Source organism: Cariama cristata, unplaced genomic scaffold (assembly GCF_000690535.1).
Source record: "Cariama cristata isolate BGI_N322 unplaced genomic scaffold, ASM69053v1 scaffold14624, whole genome shotgun sequence".
In the NCBI taxonomy this organism is placed as follows: Eukaryota; Metazoa; Chordata; class Aves; order Cariamiformes; family Cariamidae; genus Cariama; species Cariama cristata.
This window is the reverse complement of record NW_009614792.1, coordinates 8,850-30,363: the sequence shown is the minus strand read 5'-3', so window position 1 is coordinate 30,363 and position 21,514 is coordinate 8,850. Positions and strand designations below refer to the sequence as shown.

The 21,514-nt window shown below is 40.9% G+C and overlaps 1 protein-coding gene across 1 annotated transcript in view; it reads left to right on the top strand.

The window, feature by feature from the left end:
- The window catches only part of OSBPL1A (oxysterol binding protein-like 1A), a 27,109-nt gene extending 6,397 nt beyond the window's left edge, over positions 1–20,712 (top strand). The window contains exons 2-13 of the mRNA XM_009699560.1: positions 954–1,107; positions 6,335–6,410; positions 7,901–8,035; positions 8,379–8,476; positions 9,192–9,374; positions 9,876–9,983; positions 10,075–10,164; positions 10,417–10,543; positions 13,816–13,932; positions 14,703–14,826; positions 17,274–17,364; positions 20,585–20,712. Coding sequence (XP_009697862.1) covers positions 1,016–1,107; positions 6,335–6,410; positions 7,901–8,035; positions 8,379–8,476; positions 9,192–9,374; positions 9,876–9,983; positions 10,075–10,164; positions 10,417–10,543; positions 13,816–13,932; positions 14,703–14,826; positions 17,274–17,364; positions 20,585–20,687 — 1,344 coding nt within the window. The 5' untranslated portion in view covers positions 954–1,015 and the 3' untranslated portion in view covers positions 20,688–20,712. The remainder of the gene's footprint in view (positions 1–953; positions 1,108–6,334; positions 6,411–7,900; positions 8,036–8,378; positions 8,477–9,191; positions 9,375–9,875; positions 9,984–10,074; positions 10,165–10,416; positions 10,544–13,815; positions 13,933–14,702; positions 14,827–17,273; positions 17,365–20,584) is intronic.
- Positions 20,713–21,514: the final 802 nt, after the last annotated feature.

Here is a 21,514-nt window from a genome sequence, read left to right as displayed (position 1 = left end):
GTCTACTACTAGTTTGGGTTCCCTTTTTTTCAGAAGCAGTGAGGCTTACATTAAGCTGTTTACCATTCAGTGTCGTACCTGGTTTCTGCTAAAGGATTACCCAAATGGGATAGAAATTGGTGCATCTTTACTTGTCTTGAGCTGTTCCCTTGCTTCCTGGGACTTGCAATTGGATAGTCCTTTGACAATCTTATCCAGTTCAAAAGGAAAACATGGACCAAAAATACAACCTTTTGCCAGGAAATTTTTACTTTCTGATTTGGGGCAAGACTGTCTCTTCTTCCAAGCTGGTCAAGCGCTACCTGACCAAAACACTGGTTGGAAACAAGGTGGTGTCGTTGATGTTAGTTTTAGTTTTAGATGTGATGTGGATTGTACTATTAACCTACCTTCCAGAGTACAAAGTTTACCTTATTCAGTGGTGAGCTTATCATTTAGACTTTGCTGGGACTTACGTGGCTGATGTAATCCACTGTGTATGATACCTCCTTCTGTTCTTTGATACTTGTTCAGTAAGCTGGGAAGTGAAGGTTGCTGAACAGCACTGAGTGTCTAAGAATTTAGACCAAACTGAAATCTTATATAGAAGGAGGAGTCAATACTTGAATGTTGAGGTAACTGCTATTTAGTTAGGTAAGGTACTGGCATCTATGACACTGATGCTTGTCCTAAGCAAGCTGTAGTAGCTTGAATTTAATAAAAATGTCAGGTTTTGGCTTTGTTTGATAGAGGATTTTTAATATACTGTGTTCTTGCTTATCATGCAATCTCTTTATACCTAAATACAGAGCTGCAGCAGTCTGTGGCAGTACTAGTTACTTACCAAATGAATGCTGTCATCAGGACACAGTAGCCTACTTAGGTTTCAGTTTTGTACAAAGAGGGAAGATCTGGTAGTGACTGAAGTCTAGCACAGGTGGAAGATTCATTAACATGCACCCGCTCTTTTGCAGATTCAGAATCTGAAAAATCATTAAGTGGGTTTGAAACAACAGCCTACTCATTAGAGGACAGCATGGATTCAAAAGATACAGTAACTTCAGGCATGTCTGAAGAAAAGGTTTGTGGCAGTGGGGAGTTGCTGTCTAACGGAATCAAAAAACACAGGTAGGATTTTGCCTGTTCTTACGGTGTTAAAATATGTATTAATGGTGAGTAAAAGACCACAGGAATCTCTGAAAAGGTAACTGTGAAAGCTTTTAAAACTTTGTTAGAAATGATTGACAAGTAGTTGGTTGCGCTATGATTTTATAAAGACTATTTTTCCAAGGCTAGTGTGCTCCTTTGCATCTTGTTTCTTGATGATCAAATCTGAGTAAGTAAAAATAAAATATAATGTGCTGTGTAAAAATAGACACATTTGTTTTTATAGATCTTACTGAAATCTATGTGGATTTTAATTCCGTCATGTATCTTTAATGACCTGTGCCTCCGCTTGCCTCTTTAATTTCCAGTCATTTGATCCTTCTGTTGGTATCAGAAATGAACGAAAAATATTGCTAGCCTGGTATCAGAAACCCAAATGTGAACAAAAGGGAGTCTCATTCTAAAAGTCTCATCCATGTTTTATGTGCTTTATTTTGTATTGTCAAATGATCCATTTTTGTTTGTTTCCTTGCTGATAAAGGAGGACAATAGGTCTGGAGTTAATGAGATGTAATAGACACCACTATTCTCGAGTTGCAGTGAAAGGGCAATATAATGTTTGTGCTACAGATCAAGCCAGACTTCAGCATATTTCAAAAAGACTACTTTGGAAGTGTTCTGGATGTGCGGAATGATGATGTGGACATCAGATTTCTGTAAAAACAGGAAATTAAGTATTTAATTTTACAGAAGCAAGCAAGGCATGCTTTAATTAGTTGGTATCTTAAATAGTTAAATTGCAGTGACTCTTGAAGTATGTGGTAATGTCAGAGACCTGATGTTTCAAGTTGGAGCGAGTCCAGAGGAGGCCACGAAGATGATCCGAGGGCTGGAGCACCTCTGCTGTGAGAACAGGCTGAGAGAGTTGGGGTTGTTCAGCCTGGAGAAGAGAAGGCTCCGGGCAGACCTTAGAGCAGCCTGCCAGTACCTAAAGGGGCCGACAAGAAAGCTGGGGAGGGACTTCTTACAAGGGTGTGGAGTGATAGGACAAGGGGCAATGGCTTTGAACTGGAAGAGGGGAGATTTAGATTAGATATTAGGAAGAAATTCTTCCCGGTGAGGGAGGTTGAGGCAGTGGCAGAGGTTGCCCAGAGAAGCTGTGGCTGCCCCATCCCTGGCAGTGTTCAAGGCCAGGTTGGATGGGGCTTTGAGCAACCTGGTCTGGTGGAAGGTGTCCCTGCCCACGGCAGGGGGGTTAGAACCAGATGATCTTTAAGGTCTCTTGCAACCCAAACCATTCTATGATTCTATGTATGTCCCTCTCATACTAGGTAAAGACTAAGGCGAATGAGGGCTTGGGTGGAGTAACAGGGTGGTTTGGAAAGATAACATAAGGCAGCTGACTAAGCATGTTGCTTTGTGCTCTTGTACTGTTAGCAAGGTAGTATTTATGGCCTTGGCTAAGTGCCTTTCCTAATTAGAGCAGAAAGTTCAGGGGTGATGGGGAAGTACTAGGTGAAGGTAGACATCTGCACTGCATTCATTACGTTGGAAACAGTGAGGAGAGAGGAGGCAATTCATGATCAGCATGAAAATGATGGTGCATGTTGACATGCATTGTCTTGAGGAGTTTTAATGGGAATTGATCTTCTGTTTACTATAAAAAAGTAACTTGTCAAGTTTCCGTAGTGCTGCACTATGCTGTCAGAACTGTAGGCAGCAGGTGGCTGGAGGAGCATTTAAGATCTGCTGGGTTTACAAAGGAAAATGAAAAGTAATAAACAAGTACCTCTGCATAAGTTGTTTCTGAGTTACCTGTCTTCTAGTAGTAAAGAGTATAGGATGTTGGAGTAAAACGAGTGCATAAATTGACTGGCTAATAATTTACTGCTAGTGGAGACATCTGTTTTGCATACAGATAAGAATGTATGGTTGTATTTCAAGTGACTAAATCACCATAGGTTCAGCTGTAATGTCAAACTTTTTTACCCGGCATCTTGGTGACACACTGGGATTTGTTCACAGATACATTGATGCAAACTGTTTCTCCCAAGACCTCAGCCAATTTAAACTTTACCTCCAGGAGAACCTTCTCCAGGGCTGGGAGTTGTGTGGTGTTTCTAGCCTCGTTTCTGAGGCTCTTGATGACAGTGATGTTTGGTGTGGTAGGGGCCGACCTCAGAACTGTTACCTACCTGGAGCTGTTGTGCCTCTTGGTTTTGGGGCTAGTTACAGGGCATGTGGTCAAACATGCATCTTCTGTGATGCCACTTGTGTCGTCATTGGAGCAGAAACCTTAACTTCTTGATGCTTTGGAAAGTGAGGGGGTCAGAATATGTTGACAGCACTTAATGCCATCCTTATAGCCTTGGGTTTGCTATAACTTTTTTGTTTAGCTTCCATTTGTGTTAACCACATGGAAACAAGTCACCTAGAGAATAGACTAGATTAATTTATTTTGCTTAAAATCTTGATACTTTACTGTAGTTCCTCAGATAAATAGAGGATCTGCAGCTGCTTTTGTGTTGCACATGACAGTACCTAATGCTGTTTAGCAGTCGGTATCAATAAGACTATTTCCTACCTTCATCTAGAAAAGCTGAGCTCTAATCTGCCTCTCTTATTTGAAAGGTGAGGGTTTTGCACAGGAAGGTGAAGATCAGTTTTTAATTGGGAGGTGGGGTTGGTGTTTTGGTTTTGGAGATGCAGGAATAAATCTGTTGGTTCCAAAGAATTAAAAGTGTTGGGATGTACATGTAAAGATAGGTGAAGCCAGTGCTGCTTATAATCTGCTGTCTTATTCTGAGTTTTTTTAATGTAGTTTCCATCCTATTGATTGTTCACAGTGTGTTTTGAAAGTGGACTTAATTTTTGAAAACTTTCTGGGAGAGGATTTGAGAGATAGAAGACTAGTACATTAAACAATTTGGAAGTATTCAAATCACTTCTTTTTAAGAGGGGAATTTTTAATCTGAGCCAAACTTTAAAAACAAAAACCAAAAAAACCTACCAAAACCACAAACCTGACCAAAACAAACAGAACAAACAACACCTTCCCCCCCCCCCAAAAAAAAAAACAAACAGTGAAGACAAGAAAAAGTAAACATGAGGAGCCAGAAGTGAAACAAATTATGGCAATAAACAGAAGCCAATTTTATGGTTTCACTTTGGAAAAGATCAAGAACCTGGTAGTCAGCTTTCCCTTTGGACCCCCATTGGGGGCCTTTCAGAATACAAATATGCTTGTGTTTAGCTTTTTGAGAGCTCGGAGGTTATTTTGTCAGAGTTGCATGAAGAGCAAGTCAAACACACTTTTTTCACACCATATATCTCCTTCTCCACAAGATTCCTGTAGTAGCTGATCTACTATAGATAATGCTTTGAACAAGTGTTTTTATGTGAGTGATCTTAAATACATTTTATCTGTTCCACTGCACAGAAATTCCAGCAGATGTTTTGGTCACTTAAAACTAAAATGAACTTCCTGAGTTGTTTCTAAAATTGACATCTGGAAGGAAATTTTTGCATTCACAAACCTTTCCCTTAATTACAGGGAGTGTGTCAAGGTTAGTAGGCCTCAAGTCTTGGCTGCCTGTCATTTTTCTACATGTCCTTACTTGTCCCTGCAATCTTTCTTGGTGTTTTAAAACTGCTTTGTTTCTTCACTATGTGTGTGTTCTATGGAGAAAGGAACTGACTCCTGTATCAGGTTTGGCTGATATAGGTAAGAAATAGAGATGAATGGCTTGAAGCTGAATGCCAACTTTCAAGTAATTAAACAAATTGGAGGGACAGGTTAACTTTAATGAAAATGTAAGTTTTAATATGTAAGGAAAGCAATCCCTGTGTATACTTTAGTAAACGAGAGACGCATGAGTGTGTTTTACATGCAGAAGGGCTTACTTAAACACAAATAACCTGTGCTGTTAACTGCATTCATTACAGAATACACAGAAAAAATAAGTAAACACTGCAAATGAAGACCAAATACTTGGTGGACACTGTCCTTTCCTGGAGACTTGTATCAAAGCATCCACAGAAGTATTTTATAGTTAATAACATTCAAGATGATCTATTTCACGAAATATTTTATTTTAAGGAACACTTTCTGGTTTTGTTCTTTCTGAAAACTGAAGCATCCACCCTGGTAAAAGTGTTTCAGTAGCAGATAAGTATGGGAAGGTAACACAGCAAGTAAGGCTACTGAAGCTAACAACTTAGCCTGAATAGATTCCCCCCCCCGCCTCCTCTTGGCAATGTTTATCAGAAAAATGAAGTGGAGGAGGCAGCTACAGCTTGTTCACACTCTCTAAAAAAGATACTGCTTTAGCTACTTTGAGGGGAGACAAGACCTTCTTGGTTAGGACTGCAGCACGATCATTTAGATGGAGTTAACTAAACTTTGAAACTCAAATAGTTCATGCAGTTTGAGTGAGTTGTAGGTGATTCTTACCTCTTGAATTTTTCTCATTGGTAATGATCTCATGGTTCATGATCTAAACACAAATTTTACTGTTGTTGTGGACAAAGGTCTTTGACCTATGTTTACGCCTTTCTGTAGCTAAATTGGATTAATACTTCAGATGGTCAGTTTTCAGTAAGAAAACTGAACAAAATCTGTGCCTGATTTCTCATGAAGCTGAGAAATACAGGGTGTATTACACAGCCTAAATGTTGATCTTGAAAGTGTGTTTAAGACTTGCTTCAGGATGTGTCAGCCCCCTGTAGAACAGGCTGCTGTGTTTTCTGTTCTTTAATGATGCTGCTTTTTCTGTTGTTACAGAGGGCTGATTTTAATATAAGCAATAAATTTCATGGCTCTTCATTGTCAGTATACAGGTGACTAGCAAAAAAAAAACCAACCCACTGTTTAACCCTCAAATCTGTTGAGACACAGTGGACGTACACCTATGTACCTACTTAGAAAGAACTTACTTTTTCTCACAAAGACACAACTAAATATCTTAATGGTGCCGTTGTGAAAACACTGTTCTGATAACTAATGTAGAAATTCTCTTCCACTGCTCTTATGCAAAATGAAGAAATGGTTCTGTGTTTGGAGAAATTCAGGTTTCTGTGCAGGTAAAACAGTTTAAGTGCTTCAAAGTAGCACTGTTGTTCCCCTTTCATTTTTAATTTAAAAATTGGAAAACTGTTACTTTCAAAAAAGAGTATTTGGGTTTCTTAGTCATGGTTAGTAATGGAAAACTTTTCTTACTTCTGCTTTCTTCTCTGCTCCTTCCTGCAGAACAAGCTTGCCATCTCCGATGTTTTCCAGAAATGACTTCAGTATCTGGAGTATCTTAAGAAAATGCATTGGAATGGTAGGTAATCAGAAAACTATGATAAAAAATATGAAATTGTTTCATTTGAGGACCAAATGAAAACTTGTTGGGGAGAAGGATTTTTTTTATTTATTTGCTGCTTGTGCTTTATTTGCTTTCACAACTCAAGGGTAAGACTTGATCGGAGCAGTATTCCTTTAGTAATTTTAACCCTTTAACTTTGTGGTAGCAAAAATGTTTTACTTTGAACAAAACCAAACCAAAAAAACCAACTACATTAGTTTTACTTTTTTCCCTTTCCCGTAGTATCTTGGTCTTCCCCTCCATGGTGTTACTGGCCAGATGGTGGCCAAATCAGAGGTTTGCTTGGTTGGCATCTAATCTGCTTCCAGCTAAGGCTGAATTGAGAGGGTTGGATCTCTCCATTAGATACTGCAATAGGCTGAAAGTGCTTATTGCTGATAAGCCTCTGTCAGCCTGTAACAGTAGCCTACAGAAGAGAACGTGTGTTTAGTTGCTGTTGTTTTTCTCCCCCGCCCCTGCTGTAGTTAAAAACAGCACCAAGCAATGAGACTGGGGAACGCCTTTATCAGCAGCTCCAAGTCGCCCGAGTTGTTGTGAAGCATCTGAGGCTTCTCACAGTGGCTTTAGCAGAACGGTGTTATAACCTTAGGATGTAAAGAGCAGACTGAAAGCCTGCTTTGCATAAGGTGTGTGCGAGGGCGGGCCATAAAGGTCTTAATTCTGCTTTGCAGAAATTCCTGCACTGAAGTTGCAGTTTTGGAGGGGGAGCAGAACTTGGAGTGGATTATACCAGTGTCTACCAAAGCTGTTAGTGCCGATGCAGCTATTATGGTTAAGAGCAGTGCTGTTTACTGCACACATTGCCAGTGGTCATCCTATGTGCTTTCAGTTTGCTACCGCAGGCAGTTTAAAACATTGCTATGTTATGCATTCAGAGAGCATGCTTTTTAAAACTGGAGAAGAGAATAAACAGCATCAAAACTGTGGGACCTCTTTTGAATTTTTATTCCTGTTACAAACATTCCTTTTTTCTTCAGAACCCAGAATCCCTGTTTTCACTCCTGTGCCACCACATTTCCCTGTCCTTTCTCATCATTCTCCTCCTGCTTGCCCACCTGCCTCCAAAAAAGATAATATGTTTAAGTAATTAGATGGCCTATATCTATTTTAAGAGTAATAAATAACTTAGCCTTTAAAAGGGTCCTTAATACTTAATTCCATTGTTTTCTCACCTTCCTAATGCATTTATTGATAGGAAGTTTGTTTGATGTTTGGTTTTCTTTTTGTTTTAAAAGTAACCTTAACATCAACACAGATAGGCTTATCAAGCTCATAAGGGATGTATAGGGTTTTTTCCTTTCAGCTTTAGTGGAGCCAGGTCAAGCACATTGTATTAGCACTAAGAGCATCATTTATTTTTGTAATAAGCCAATTACACTTGGGTTACTGCAGGTCAATGTATCTAATCATTTGGGGTTTTTACACAAATTTCATTTGTGCATCAGGAGTTGTCGAAGATCACAATGCCGGTTATATTCAATGAGCCACTGAGCTTTCTACAGCGACTTACAGAGTATATGGAGCACACATACCTCATCCACAAAGCCAGCTCACTTTCCAGCACAACTGAGCGAATGCAGGTACTTTGGGTGTGATAATTTGCGCTAGCTCTTGATGAATGTGTTGGGATTTTTTTCTTCATAGATAGTCTCATTATAGGAGGAACTCCTGTAATTTACTGCATGTCAGATTCTCTTCAGATTCTCTTCATTAACCAGTTCTGTTTATCTAGGAAAATGTTTTGCTTTACCTAAGGCTCACTTTTTTAGCCTTTTGATGAAAACTGTTTATTCCCCTGCCTTGCAAACAGAACTTTGCTAAGCTATTTCAGAAGAATCGTTCTATAATACCTTGACTGCTGTTGATACGTGATAAAGACTAAAATCCAGGAGATTAACTGTGTACTCTTACTCTTTTGAATAGTGTGTTGCTGCGTTTGCTGTGTCTGCTGTAGCCTCGCAGTGGGAACGTACAGGGAAACCGTTCAACCCATTGCTTGGAGAGACATATGAATTGATCAGGTAATGAACAGAAGATGCACTGAAGAGTAGAAAGTGGTATTCTGTGTAACTAGTGTTTCATTAGAGTTGTCAGGTGGCTTGCAGACTACTCTTCAGCTTGTAAGATTCCACCCATTCTCTTAGCAGCTGCTGGAGGCGCTTTCAATGTGTGTTGGTGTTCAGCAATGCACCTTCCAGTGGAGGGAAACTGCTTAACTTTTTCAAGCAGGCAAATGAAATTTGCCAGGTTTAAAAGCAAGCTTTAATTACAAAAATGGCTTTTTTCTGAAACCTTCTGAATGAAAAGATGCGTGGTACATAGCAGAGGTGTTAGAATTAATATTCATTGTGTGAGTGTCCAGAATACAAATAGGCAATACTAGTGTATTAGTGTGCAGCTGCACTTAGGGCATATTTTTCTCTCAGGTGAGATTTTGGCCTATGTTTATGCAAAAGTTTAAGAAAGAGATCGCTGTGAAAAGTAGACATATTGGCTGATCAGATTTTGTAGTTCTTATTACCTTTTTACATTGTGTCCTCAGTTATTTAGAATGAGGATGTTCTATTTGTTAGTTGATCTGTCTTTTTGTTTTATCCTAGGGTTTTAACCAATTCTTGCACTGAGTACAGCAACTATGCATGGGTCCAACTGTCTGTTTCACCCTGGGGAATAGAACTGCAATGTCACTACACTTGATACGTAGATACATGCTTTTTGGTTATCTTTATTTTGCAGAGATGATCTTGGATTTAGACTTCTCTCAGAGCAAGTTAGCCATCATCCACCAATCAGTGCTTTCTATGCTGAAGGTTTAAATAATGATTTTGTGTTTCATGGATCAATTTATCCTAAACTCAAATTCTGGGGCAAGAGTGTGGAAGCAGAACCAAAAGGCACAATGACTTTGGAGCTTCTTGAGTAAGTTGATAATTAATAATTGCGTCGACACAGTGGCCATGTCCATAATGATTAGTGTGCATTAGTCTCATGACTCGGGAATGGGCATGTCTAACACCCACATCCTAGTGTTTGATGGCAGATCGCTTTGCGGGGAGGCGGGGTGAGAGGATGAAAGGAACTGCCATCGTTTCTCCTGATATGCTGCATACTAATAGTAGCAGTTGTTAGGGCTGGTGTCTGTGTGTTCCGCAGATGCCTGGACATCAGTCTTACTAAGACTAGCACACGTGAGTCCTGTTGACTTTCCTCATGTCATTCAGTGCTAACAGTGACTGCACTGAAGTAGCTGTTTTAAGGAATTGTTAAAATCCGTAGCAGTAAGTTAATAAACTTCTTGGGTTTCCTGACTTATTGCCATGTCTGTTTCAAGACTTGGTACGCTTTATAGATGATGGCTTGTTGCAGGAGTGACATCCAGTACAAAGATACAGTATTTTAATTTTTATTCCCCTCCCTTAGACACAATGAAGCCTACACGTGGACAAATCCTACGTGCTGTGTGCATAACATTATTGTGGGCAAACTTTGGATTGAGCAGTATGGAAATGTGGAAATAACTAACCATAAGTAAGTTAAGAGTGAGAGTGCTTTCAGTTGCTGCAAGTTTGAAAAGGAAAAGCATTTGGAAGTAATTAGTGCGCTCTTGTTCTGCCTTTAGAACTGGTGAGAAATGTGTACTAAGCTTCAAGCCCTGTGGCCTCTTCGGGAAGGAGTTGCACAAAGTTGAAGGCTACATTCAGGACAAAAGGTAACAGCTTCATTCCTAATAGGAAACAAATGTCTGCCCTCTGTTTCTGACAGGAGCACAGGAGCTGTAGAACTGAATGCATTTAACATAGTCTGTCAAGGGCATGAACCTGCAACAGCAAGGCTGTGAATCATGCAACACCAGTATTGGAGTTTGAAGAGTTGTTCTGAAAAGTTCTTTCAAGTATTTCTGTCTGAAATGTTGAAATAAATCTCTTTAAGCTCCTTTGTAAACTTAGTCTTTTTTTGACAGCAAAAAGAAACTTTGTGCACTGTATGGGAAGTGGACCGAGTGTTTGTACAGTGTTGACCCAGCTACATTCGAAGCTTACAAAAAAAATGACAAGAAAAATGCAGAAGAGAAGAAAAGCAGTAAACAGGTATTAATCATGTAAAGAGATGATATATTAAAAGTGTGATAAGACAGCTAAATATTTTAGTAGCATCGAAGAGCATTAAGATTTCTTTTCACTTAGTCTCTCTTTCCTAGAAGGATACAAAACGGATTGGATGAGTACCAGCATTAAGGGATAAAATATTTTCTCTCAAGGACTTGTATTCAAACTTCCCAAAACTTGGTGTGATCTAAATACTGGCTGATTCATTACCTGCCTCCTCCTCCCAAGTCACATGGAGGAAATAGCACATCCATTAGTTGAACCAAGGTTCTGATCACATATGATAACATTTATATTCCAATAGGAGGGTTTTGACTCCTAGAGGCAGGATAGACGACTTTCTCATCTTGATAGAAGATCGTACTTTCCAGCTTTTACAAGGAATTTTTGTATTGCATTCTATTAAATTTTCACAACCATACAAATGCTTGCTTTTTTTTTTTCTCTCCACAGTTGTGTTATTTTTTCCTCTGGGGGGAAGAAAACCTCATTCTTAATTTTTCTAGACTTCTGGTCAGCAGTATGCTTTTTGGTTTAAGGTGAATGGTGATGGTGACAACATACAGCTTGATGAAGAATAACCACTCACATAGTAGCTTAAAACAGGGACTGTTCCCCTTTGGTGACTGAAGCCGGATTTTTTTTTTGTTGGTTTGGGTGTTGGTAAGAAAAAAGAGACAGAACTCTGAAAGCAGTTGTTCCTGTGCAGGATCAGAGTGTTGCTGTATCTGAGCTTGCTCTGGTGCTTGTCATCAGGAGAGTGCTAAAGCACTGGGGATTATTAATGCTTCTCTTTGAGTCTGACCCTGTGAGCTCTAGGGAGAAGGAGCAAAGAAAAACATACTCTGTGTCTTTGTTCAGCTACCACTTTGCATTTTCTAACAATGCTTAAGATGATCCTTGCTTTTCACTGCAAAATGAAGCATCCTATTGCATAAAGCTCAAGTTGCAATGTTGCTCTGACTCTAGAAAAGCATGCTTTTTCTACTCATTTAACGGAACTATTTTGTGTAGAAAACAGAAAGCTTTGTAATGCACGCCATGAATCAGGTAGTCTTTGTTGAATATGTATTCCCGCTGCCCTCTTGTGTTTGAGGAGTTGATATGGTTTATGGGTTTTGAACATCTAGGTGAGCCAAGTCTCATGTATAACGTCTGGATGTGGTTTGTCGCTTCATGGTAGTGAAGGATTCATTCAGGCATGAAAGTATATGGCCTTTCAAACTTCTCCTAATTAGAATTTTCAGATTTATTTAGTTGTTTTTCAGCTATTCCTTTGTGCTGTGTTGTTACTAAGGAAGAATTGCTTCCATCTCTCTTGAGAGGACCTGCTTATATGTGAGTCCTTTTGCAAATTGCCCCAGATTTTCCTCTGAATCCTTTTAATTTTTATGGGGATAAAACTTAAGGAAAAATAACTTTGCAGGGAGCTAGACAAGGCTTCATGTACACAAAGGTGACATTTTACCAGTGTCGGAAGAGTTATGGTAGACCTGGGGTTAGACCAGGATGATTCTGGTCTGAATGAACTAGAGCCTTTTTTAATCAGGATGAAGCATTTCTTGCAGAATTTTCAGTGCAAATATATGGAAGAGTACAATGTAAGGCAACAGCAGCTGCCCTCACATGTACCTCATTTACAGACACCAGAGGTCTTGCTTTGGCGAGGTCTGTTACTACCCTCCTAGCCATATACTGAGAGGTTGAGTGGCACTGAGCATAACATATGGACCATTGTGGCGAGAGCACATGAAAATCCACTTTTTACCTAGTTCTTTGTAATTCTTAAGACATTTTTAAGATTATGTATCCAACAAGGCACAAATTTGCAGTGTGTATTGTAGCCTTTCTATAAAAGTTGGTTTGGAGTTTGACTGGTCTGGTATTGAAGTGTCTTTGTTTTGATATAAGGATATCTTTCTGATCTGTTCTGCTTCAAATTCCTGATTTCTGAAAGATTTGATCAGTGCCCTTTAAAGGACAGAACGGCAGGTTGCCAGCACAGTTCAGATGTAGTCAACTAAAAGCCCTGCTTATCTTCCTAATAGCTGAGGGACTGAACCTGGTCGGCATGTTATTCTGGTTACTTTGCAACCTGGTCATTATTAAAAGCGCTGTACCCAGGTGCTCCACAGTGAAACACAATCCTTAATACTTCTTCATTTTCTTGGAGGCATAACACATGAATCATCTCAGGGACAACTGAGTCCAGTTTGGGTACTGGATTTTTTTGCACTGAAACATCAGTCTGTATTATCTGACGCAACCATCAGAGAGCAAAGCTTATTATTAGCAGCAGGGTTAAAGCTGTTGGCATGTAGCCAGAGTATTTAAAGCTTTAGTTGCCTTTAAGTTTAGCTTTAATCTCCAGTAGTCTCTGAAGCGTGCTGCTGTTTTTAGCTGCAATAGTGACAGCCAAGTTTTCTTGGGAGAGCCGTATTCATTGTCTAGCTGGCTTTAGTTCACTGTTGTAACATGCGCTTGTGTGGCGGAATTAATGTCAGCAGCGTTGGACCCCAGCTGCTTTAAAACTGTGCGTAAAAAGGATGATGGTTTAGAACTAGTTCAGGTCACATCTACACTGTGACCACCAGTTACTGTCTACTGCCCTGGTAACCCTGGGTGGAGTTTTTGCCTTTCTGGGAAAACCATTTCACTGCAGCTGTCTCAGGCTGTGTATGTCAGCCTTCCTAGGATACCCTTTCACCCTTCCCAGAAGTAGCTAATCTAGGATATTCATTTAACATTTGCAGTTTGCCATTTCAGTAGTGTGGTGGTCCATGGAAAGGAAGGTTCCTCTCAGCAAAGAGCAGTAGCATGGGGCTTTCTGTTGTGCACAAACTGAAGACAGCAATTGCATTATGTGCTGGCGTTTCTGTGTGGAAGGATACGGAATGTGACTTCTATTCTTCAACTTTAATGGAGCTAAATACCATGCATGGAAATGCTTGAGTTTGAGGAAACGGGACATCTCTGTCATGGAAAAATTGACACTTCTTAACGCTTGAATATCCAGATTATAGCTACAAAGGTGTTGATGCAAGTCTTCCATTGGGACGGAATTGGGACTATGTATGCTATGTTAATGCTGTTAATCCTTCTTGACAAGCATCTAAAAAGTTTCTCTGTTGCTGAAATTATTTATTTTTGGTCAAGGAAATAATTTTATGTAAGTTCCAGTGTTGGAATGAATGGGTATAAATGGCTTATGGCTCCCAAGAACTCATTTTCTTTTCTTTGTGTGTCACCTTTAGGTGGGTAACACTGAGGAACCAGATGAGATGCCATTACCAGATTCTGAGAGCGTGTACGTTATTCCTGGAAGTATTTTGCTATGGAAGATAACTCCAAGACCTCCAAATTCAGCACAGGTCAGCTATGCTTCTGCTTATTGAGAGTGTGTGTTACCCTGTTATTCTGTATGTTCAACCCAAAGCGAATCCATTTGTTGTCTTTTTCATTAACAAGTCTGGATTTGTCAGTTTATTGCAACAAACTTTCCCACTACAATTGTAACCCTATAATGCGGGGTTGGAGGGATAACTGCCGCAGGCATGACTCCAGAGTTAGCAGAATTTCTCTGGAAAACGGGATGCTTCATGTAGCTAGTGGTATGGGGACTTTCCCCACCTCGTCTCTCCACCCTGCTCCCCCCACCGAGGTACTTGCCTTGTGAGAAATCTCTTCTGAAGGGCTTTATTAGAGGACACTTCCTAGGAGACGCTTGCAAAGCCTGCGTAGCATGAGTCGGTGTGTGAAGGGCTGTGGAGCTGGAGAGCCCGTGGTTGGAATGCAAGGGTATGTGTGCAACAGGAAAGACAACTGGAAGATGAAAAAGGTGCCCTCGGTGGGTTAATCGAGGGGGAAATCTCTCTACAGAGATAGGGAAAATACCAGTAGGACTGGAAAAAGAAGATAAGAGAGAAATAGTGCACTGAGTAACTGGATGCTGGCCTGCTTAAACACCTACACTCTGCCTGATAGTGCAGTTTTGCTGGTATCTTAAGTATTGCTATCTTGAGTGATTAAATAATAAAAAAGCACTTGGATGCTTGTTTTCAGACAGCAGCTTTCTTGTGTATTAAGACTAGCAGCTAGAGACATCATAAAGTCACCTTTTATCTTTGTCTTTGAATTTCAGATGTATAATTTTACTAGCTTTGCTATGGCTTTGAATGAGTTGGACAAAGAAATGGAGAGTGTCATTCCCAAAACTGACTGCCGACTACGACCAGATATCAGAGCCATGGAAAATGGAGAAATAGGTAACTTCAGTTATTGGCAAAGGTGTTTTTATTTTTTGTTAAAACTGAGGGACTGGAAAAAAAAGGAAGTTTCACATTCAAGTTGTTAGATGAACTGTTAGATTAAGTAGCTACCTATATACATTCCTCCGTGCCGCAACACAGTCACTCTTTAATATAGCCTTCTGCAGGCTGTGGTATGCTTCTAGTGAGAGGTGTGTCACCCACCCATACTGGGGCTGGTTGGGATGGAGTTAATGTTCCTCACAGCAGCCCAGCTGTGTTTTAGGCTGGTGAGACAAGCAGTGTTGATGACACATCAGTGTTTTGGCTGTGGTTGATCAACACATCTGAACAGTGTTAAGGCCTTCTCTGTTTCTGGGGTTGGCAAGAGGCTGGGAGGGGACACAGTCAGGACAGCTGACCCAAACTGACCGAAGAGAGATTCCATACCACATAACGTCATGCTCAGCAATCAATTGTATGGGTTGGGGAAGCAGCTGATGCTTGGAGACTGGCTGGGTACAGGTCTGCTGGTGGAAAGTAGTAAGTGATAGCCTCTGCATCACTTTTTCCTCCATTTTTTTTCTGCTTTCCCTTCACTTACTAAACTGTCTCTAATTTCACCTGTATGTTTTGCTTTTGCTCTTTGATTCTCTCCCTTAACCCTCTGGGGTGGATGGGAGTGAACAAGCGGCTTGTGGGTGCTTAATTGCTGGCCAGGAACTCACCACACCACCTCCTTGCTTATGTTCTTCCATAAAAGCAAGAATCTTAAACTTCACGATGCCATGCTTTTTATCTAGCTTTTAGGCCCTCTGCTGTGCTCCATAGTCAAGCCCTATAATTGGAAACTAGTCGAAGGAGACAATCTCTGAGCATCGAAAGGAAGTATTTGTGAACTTTTCAGTTCTCTGGTTCCATCAGCCGGATGCAAAAGGAGTGTTTCGATGTGCCAGTTCTGAGAAATGCAGTCTAAACTATTTAAGTGAAACTGCAATGCCAAAAAATAAGCTTGATGCAAAATTATTCTTCACTGGGAGTTAAACACTTCTGTTGTCCTAGAATAGTGAATTAGAAATACATGAGAGACTTTCAGTGAGTAGAAATAGTGTGCTGCTTAGAAACCTCATAGAGATTGTTACTGTAGATGCTGTAGAGTGAAAAGTGTCTTTTAGTCTTCTGACACTTGACTTGATATTAAATACTTCAATGTGGTGTGGAACAGCCTTCCCCTGGCTCTCTTTTGCTCCTTTTTCTTTGGCATTTTGCATATTAAAGCGGGATGGCCAGCTTTGTAGACTGAAAGCTGGGGGCTCTTGCTTTCTCTGGATTGCTAAGTGATTGGGGTAAGTTGTGAAACCTCTGATTCAGTTTGACCTGTGTGATAGGGCAGTGACTGTGACTACTTCTGATAAATAGTCTGAGATCGAGGTCAGAAAAACAGTGACACGGGCATAGTACAGTGCAGTTGTACTTGTGTGGGTGTTTTTCCTCAGAAGCTGATAATCACTTCTTTGAGGCTTTTAAAAAAGCAGATCAGTGAATTCCCACAACCAGTCTCTTCTGCCTGTATGATTCTTTCATGGCCAGCAGGATGGACATTCATGGTTCAGAGCATCCCCCGTAATTTGTGTGTCTGAACTTGAAGTGCACATAACTGTTATTAGCAACAGACCGTATTCCTTAACTATACTAACAGCATAAAGTTTGTCTAGCAGATAGACTGGTAATATGTAGTGTGTTAGTAGTAGCTGGCAGGGTAACTGGGACTGGCTGATAGTCTTCCTAAAAGTATTCTCTCAACTGTTTCTTTCCCAGATGTTTATGAAATGCTTTTTGAGGATTCGGGTATGAAAGAGATTGCCCTTCACCTAATCTGCTGCTTAGTCTGAGTTGCCCTTCTGACCATCCTTTATGCCAAATAGAAGCAACTGTTCTGCTTGTTTAGGACCATGACCTTAGTACGTTAACAAAAAAATGAAGGAATGCTGCAGAGAGACAATTCTGTGTGGTTTGGAAATGAGTATTCCAACCCCTGTTGATCAGGAACTAGGCATTAGTAACAACTTGCCCCAAACCTTAACAAGAAGCAGGTGGCCAGACTCCGGAAAGAAATCCAGCATATCTTCATCAGTTTCCCTACTGAAATAAATTCTAGGTATGCCACCTCCCCTACCTCACATTTGCTGTCACATAAACATGTTTTCAGGGTCCTCGGGCCATGGATAAACATATTTAGCAGTCTTGAAAGAGTGGAATTCCATTGGCTGATCTTGTGCCCCAGCTGGCCTGGCTTTGCTCTTAGACTAAACCAGAAGCTCTTCTGTGTTACGTAGGCGGCTTTGAAAATGGACAACGTTTACTACTTCCCTTATTTATTTGCTGGGTCAGATGAAGTAATGTCCCTGTCTTATAATACACTTTAACATCTTCTGTACTTCTGTTTCTGTTTTTATTCCTTCAAGATCTAGCTAGTGAAGAAAAGAAAAGGCTAGAAGAAAAACAAAGGACTGCCCGCAAAAATCGTTCAAAGTCAGAGGAAGACTGGAAGACGAGGTTAGTGCGCTTGCCTCTGTGTGTGTGTAGTTACATAAAGGTTTTGAACATTCCAGTTAACTGCCGGTCCGCACCGGTGATGTACAGTGTTGTGTCAGCATGAAGAGCTGACGTCATCAGGTTGTATTTGCAGACTTGGTCCCTGCGGGCTGTAGCACTTCCAGAGAGAAGCATCAGGCCTGATCTCAGTTCCTTCCCTCTCACTGCTTGCACACCCGTATTCAAATACAAATGCTGTCGTCTTCTCTGAGCATCTCTTGGTTCTGACATGAAAAAGATGTTGCTGCTGATAGCTGTTGGAAGGTCTGTTGTTGCTGATTAATTTAGAATTGCCTCAAATTTGCATGCTTGGCCAAAGAGAAGAGGAAATTCTTCCTCTGGTGAACCTGATAGCTTATTGCCCAGGACTTGTGGGTCGGTTGCTGTGTGCTGGCCATACCGTATTCCCACGGCATACAGTTATGCTCAAAGTTGGTGAAGTGACTTTGTCGCCACAATATCCCAGGCATTGTCTCCATTCTGAGAGGGCTACTAACTACAAAAGTCAGGAGAGCTAAGGGGAAAATTAGCTTGCAGGGGATCTGCCAGGATGGGTTTTCCTGGGGTGGTTTTTTTTTTGTTGCTGTTGGTTTGGGTGCTTTTCTTACTGTAAGATGAGAGGGAGCTCTTACACAGAAGCTAAGTGGAAACTCTGAAAACATAACCAAATGAATCTAGTTTGACCAGACAAGATCTAATTAAAAGTATAGTAATAAATTGGCAGTCTCTTTACTGAAAAAAATGATAGGGCTGAACTCTCTAAAAGTAAGCAAGCTTCATCTCTTTCCTGTTACCTGGCTATTAATACACCCAGACACTGTGGATTAAATATCTTTAAAATGTCTGTTTGTAACTATAAATTACTTTTTTTCTTTTTTTCAAATGAAGTCACCCATCATCCCAGAGTCCCAGGTTTGGACATGTCTGCCTTTGTCTTTTTCCTGTGCCTGCTCTCCTGAAGTGTTTGGGTTTGTTTGCCCTGAGACTGGTGGAAAATAACATCTTTGTAATGCTTCCAAGTAAACATGTTAAGTGCTGGACAGCCTTGCATCTCCCTTATTCTTTCCTGAATTCAGAGTGGTTCTAGCTCTCACCGAGTGTTTTGAAAGCAAGGGATTGTTACTCTCTGTTCTACCAGGTGCCTGAAGTAGCTTAAGATACAACTCAAAGCACCTGAGGTTGGTATTGGAAATAGGGGAATTCCCAAGGGGCAAATGCGAGCAGTGGTGTTTGGGGTGTGTGGTCAGTGCAGACACCATTCACGAGGTTCATCGGTTGGTGGTGGTGTGCAGGTACTGTAGACCCGCTCAGCACTTGCCTGGGATATCCTTTAAGAACTCTTTGTTTTCCAGGACGTTTCTAAAGCTTTGGCAGAAAATTCATAGTGTGTGATCTCTTCAGTAGGAACGCCAAGTGTGACTGCCTCCAAAGGGTGAACCTAAAGTGTGTAGGAAGAGTTGTGTTTGGGGGGCGGGGGAAATGCATACTGGGAAGGGGAACGCTCCTACCTCTTCCTAGGAGATCACCTGCAGTTATAATCTGTAGTGTCATACAAACTGATGTAATCTAATGCCATTGCTTTGCCACAGAAAAGCAGGCTTCTTGCTTTGTAGAAGAGTTCCTCCTTTAAGACAATTCTCCAAAGTGCCTAGTGATTTATTTTATTTTTTTTTAGAAGTGGGGTCCTGGTGTTTCTGAAGAAGGGATTCATGTTGAACACTTAATGTTTGAGAGACTGACTAGTAGTCTTGAGTAAAAGACTAGTTCAGTTCTGAAACACAACAGTGGTCTGTTGCTCTTGATGAAAATCAGTCCCCTCCTTCCCCCATCGCTTACCTGGCTAGATTATCTGATTGCTTTGGGTCTCCTCTCTCTCTCACACTTAGTTCTTCCCATCGCCTTTCCCCTTCCTATTGAAGTAGGTGGTCGCTGGGAGAGGGGCACGTTGTCCTGACCTGTACAAGTGTTGAAGACACACTAGTGAGGTATTGGGTGGTAGAATTCCTTAATCTGAGAGATGAGGTAACTGTGCTTATAGCCCTGCCTCTCAGCAAATGCTTGGCTTTGTGCTCTGGCGTGAGCTGCTACTACCTGTAAATCAGGAGATGAACTGGACACGTTCCGTTGACTTCAGTGCAGTTAACCAGGACAGCAGGAGAACCACTGATGTGTTCAACTGAAGACGGTACCAGGCATTTCTTCCGATACGCATCTCAAATCTTTTGAGTCAAGCAAGACTTGTGTATTAGCTGCCCTGCTTTGTACCATGACACTGCAGTTCTGGTGCCCTTTATGACTTGGATCTTTTTAAAAAACAAAAGCATATTTGGTCTGAATGTGCTTTCATTTCTGTTCTGAAACATTATGGTATCCTGGAAGGGAAGAGCTGAGTTAATGGGCTGCCTTGCACACGCATAACTTACTTCAGTGAGCGTGTTCATTGCATAGAAAGGAAGAACAGACTTTTTGGCCGGCGAGGAGGTGAAAGGAAGCTGTGGAGCTTATTAACCAGAGGAACAGCTTGTAGCAAGCTGACTTGTACCAGCTTAGCACAAACTTACAAGTAACTTCACGCAGGTGGAATCGGCTTTCTGGGCATTCAGGGTGGCCTCCCAGCGCTAACAGTGTGGTATAACACAGTGAAGTTGTAAGAAGGCAGGACTTCTCCTGCAGCCTGTGGGTGATGCTTCATCTGCACTGGGTGTAGCTGGCACACGTGTTCTGAGTTAAGTGCATTGCAAAAAAAAAAAGCTTTAAAAAACAAGGGGAAATCTAGATCCTGGAGAAATAATGGTTTTTCTGTTTTCAGGACTGCAGTGCTTGTGGTGTTTACGTCTTGCAAAAACTGTTACTGCTTATGCATGCCAAAATGATCGTTCACAACTGCTTTGAACTAAAACTGTACCTCTACTTTTTTATGCAGTAGTCTTGACTGCGTCAAGTGACAAAACACCGGTGTCAGTAATTTCACCTAGGAGACATCTGAGCGGTGTGGTGAACGGGGAGATCTAGCCACTGACGATGACTTTAAATTCACTTACAAATTTAAAACCAAGAGGGCTCCTGCAATCACAGTAATGACTTTGAACAATAAACTGCTGAAGATGCAGCAAAGCAGTTCTGAACTTTTGTAGAAGTGCTTGTTAATAACTTCACTAACATGCTGTATGTTTCTTTGCAGATGGTTCCACCAAGGCCCCAATCCCTATACTGGCACACAGGACTGGCTTTATTCTGGCAACTACTGGGACAGAAACTACTTTAACTTGCCTGATATTTATTAAAATGCAGCAAGGAGCCTGTGACTGATACAAATAAGTCTTAATCTGTTTTAATGTTTTCCTTTGTTTTACTTATCTCCTGAAAAAACTGACATGTTATCAAACAGACTATTAAGCATCTCCACAGTAAATCTGGTGGTACATGATCCCATAGGTAGGGGAGTGATTTGTCTGGCTGATGGTGGGTCCTGTGTGGACAAAGTAAGTTGCCATGGTTTTGTGCAGAATACACCTATATTAGGTTGTGGTGTATGAGGACTAGAACACCTTTGGCTGTTCTGTGAATACTTTCTTTCGTAGATAACATTGGCACAAGTAAAACTGATTTTATTTATTGTGACACGGGAATGTTTAAAAACACACACAGTAATTGTGATATTCTGTTCTTAAATGAGGAAGGGTGTGTCACTTTTGTAAAGATGTAATTTTTTCATAAAGTGACTTTTCTTTTACTAAAGTAAAAGAGCTTGAATCCTGAGCTCTGGTCAGAGATTCCAGAAGTGTTCCCATCTCTGGAGCATTAATGCAGTTGTTTCAGCTGGTAACGTTACTCAGAGATATTTATTCAATGTTTTGTGCAGTGTGTTTTGAATTTTGCTCTCCTGTTTTGCTACCAACCTTATGGTTTAAGGAATTAAGAGCCATTTAAATATCTACAGATTTAATTTGAACTGCACACTAGTAACAGGTTTTAAAAGAATCTGTTTCACGCACTAGAAGTTCTGGTGCCCGGCACCACTGCAAAAAGGCAAGGACCGAATCAGTCCAGGGCCCGGTGGATCACGGGGAGGGGACAGGACCTGTCTCTCTACTGTGCAGACTCCCTGGAG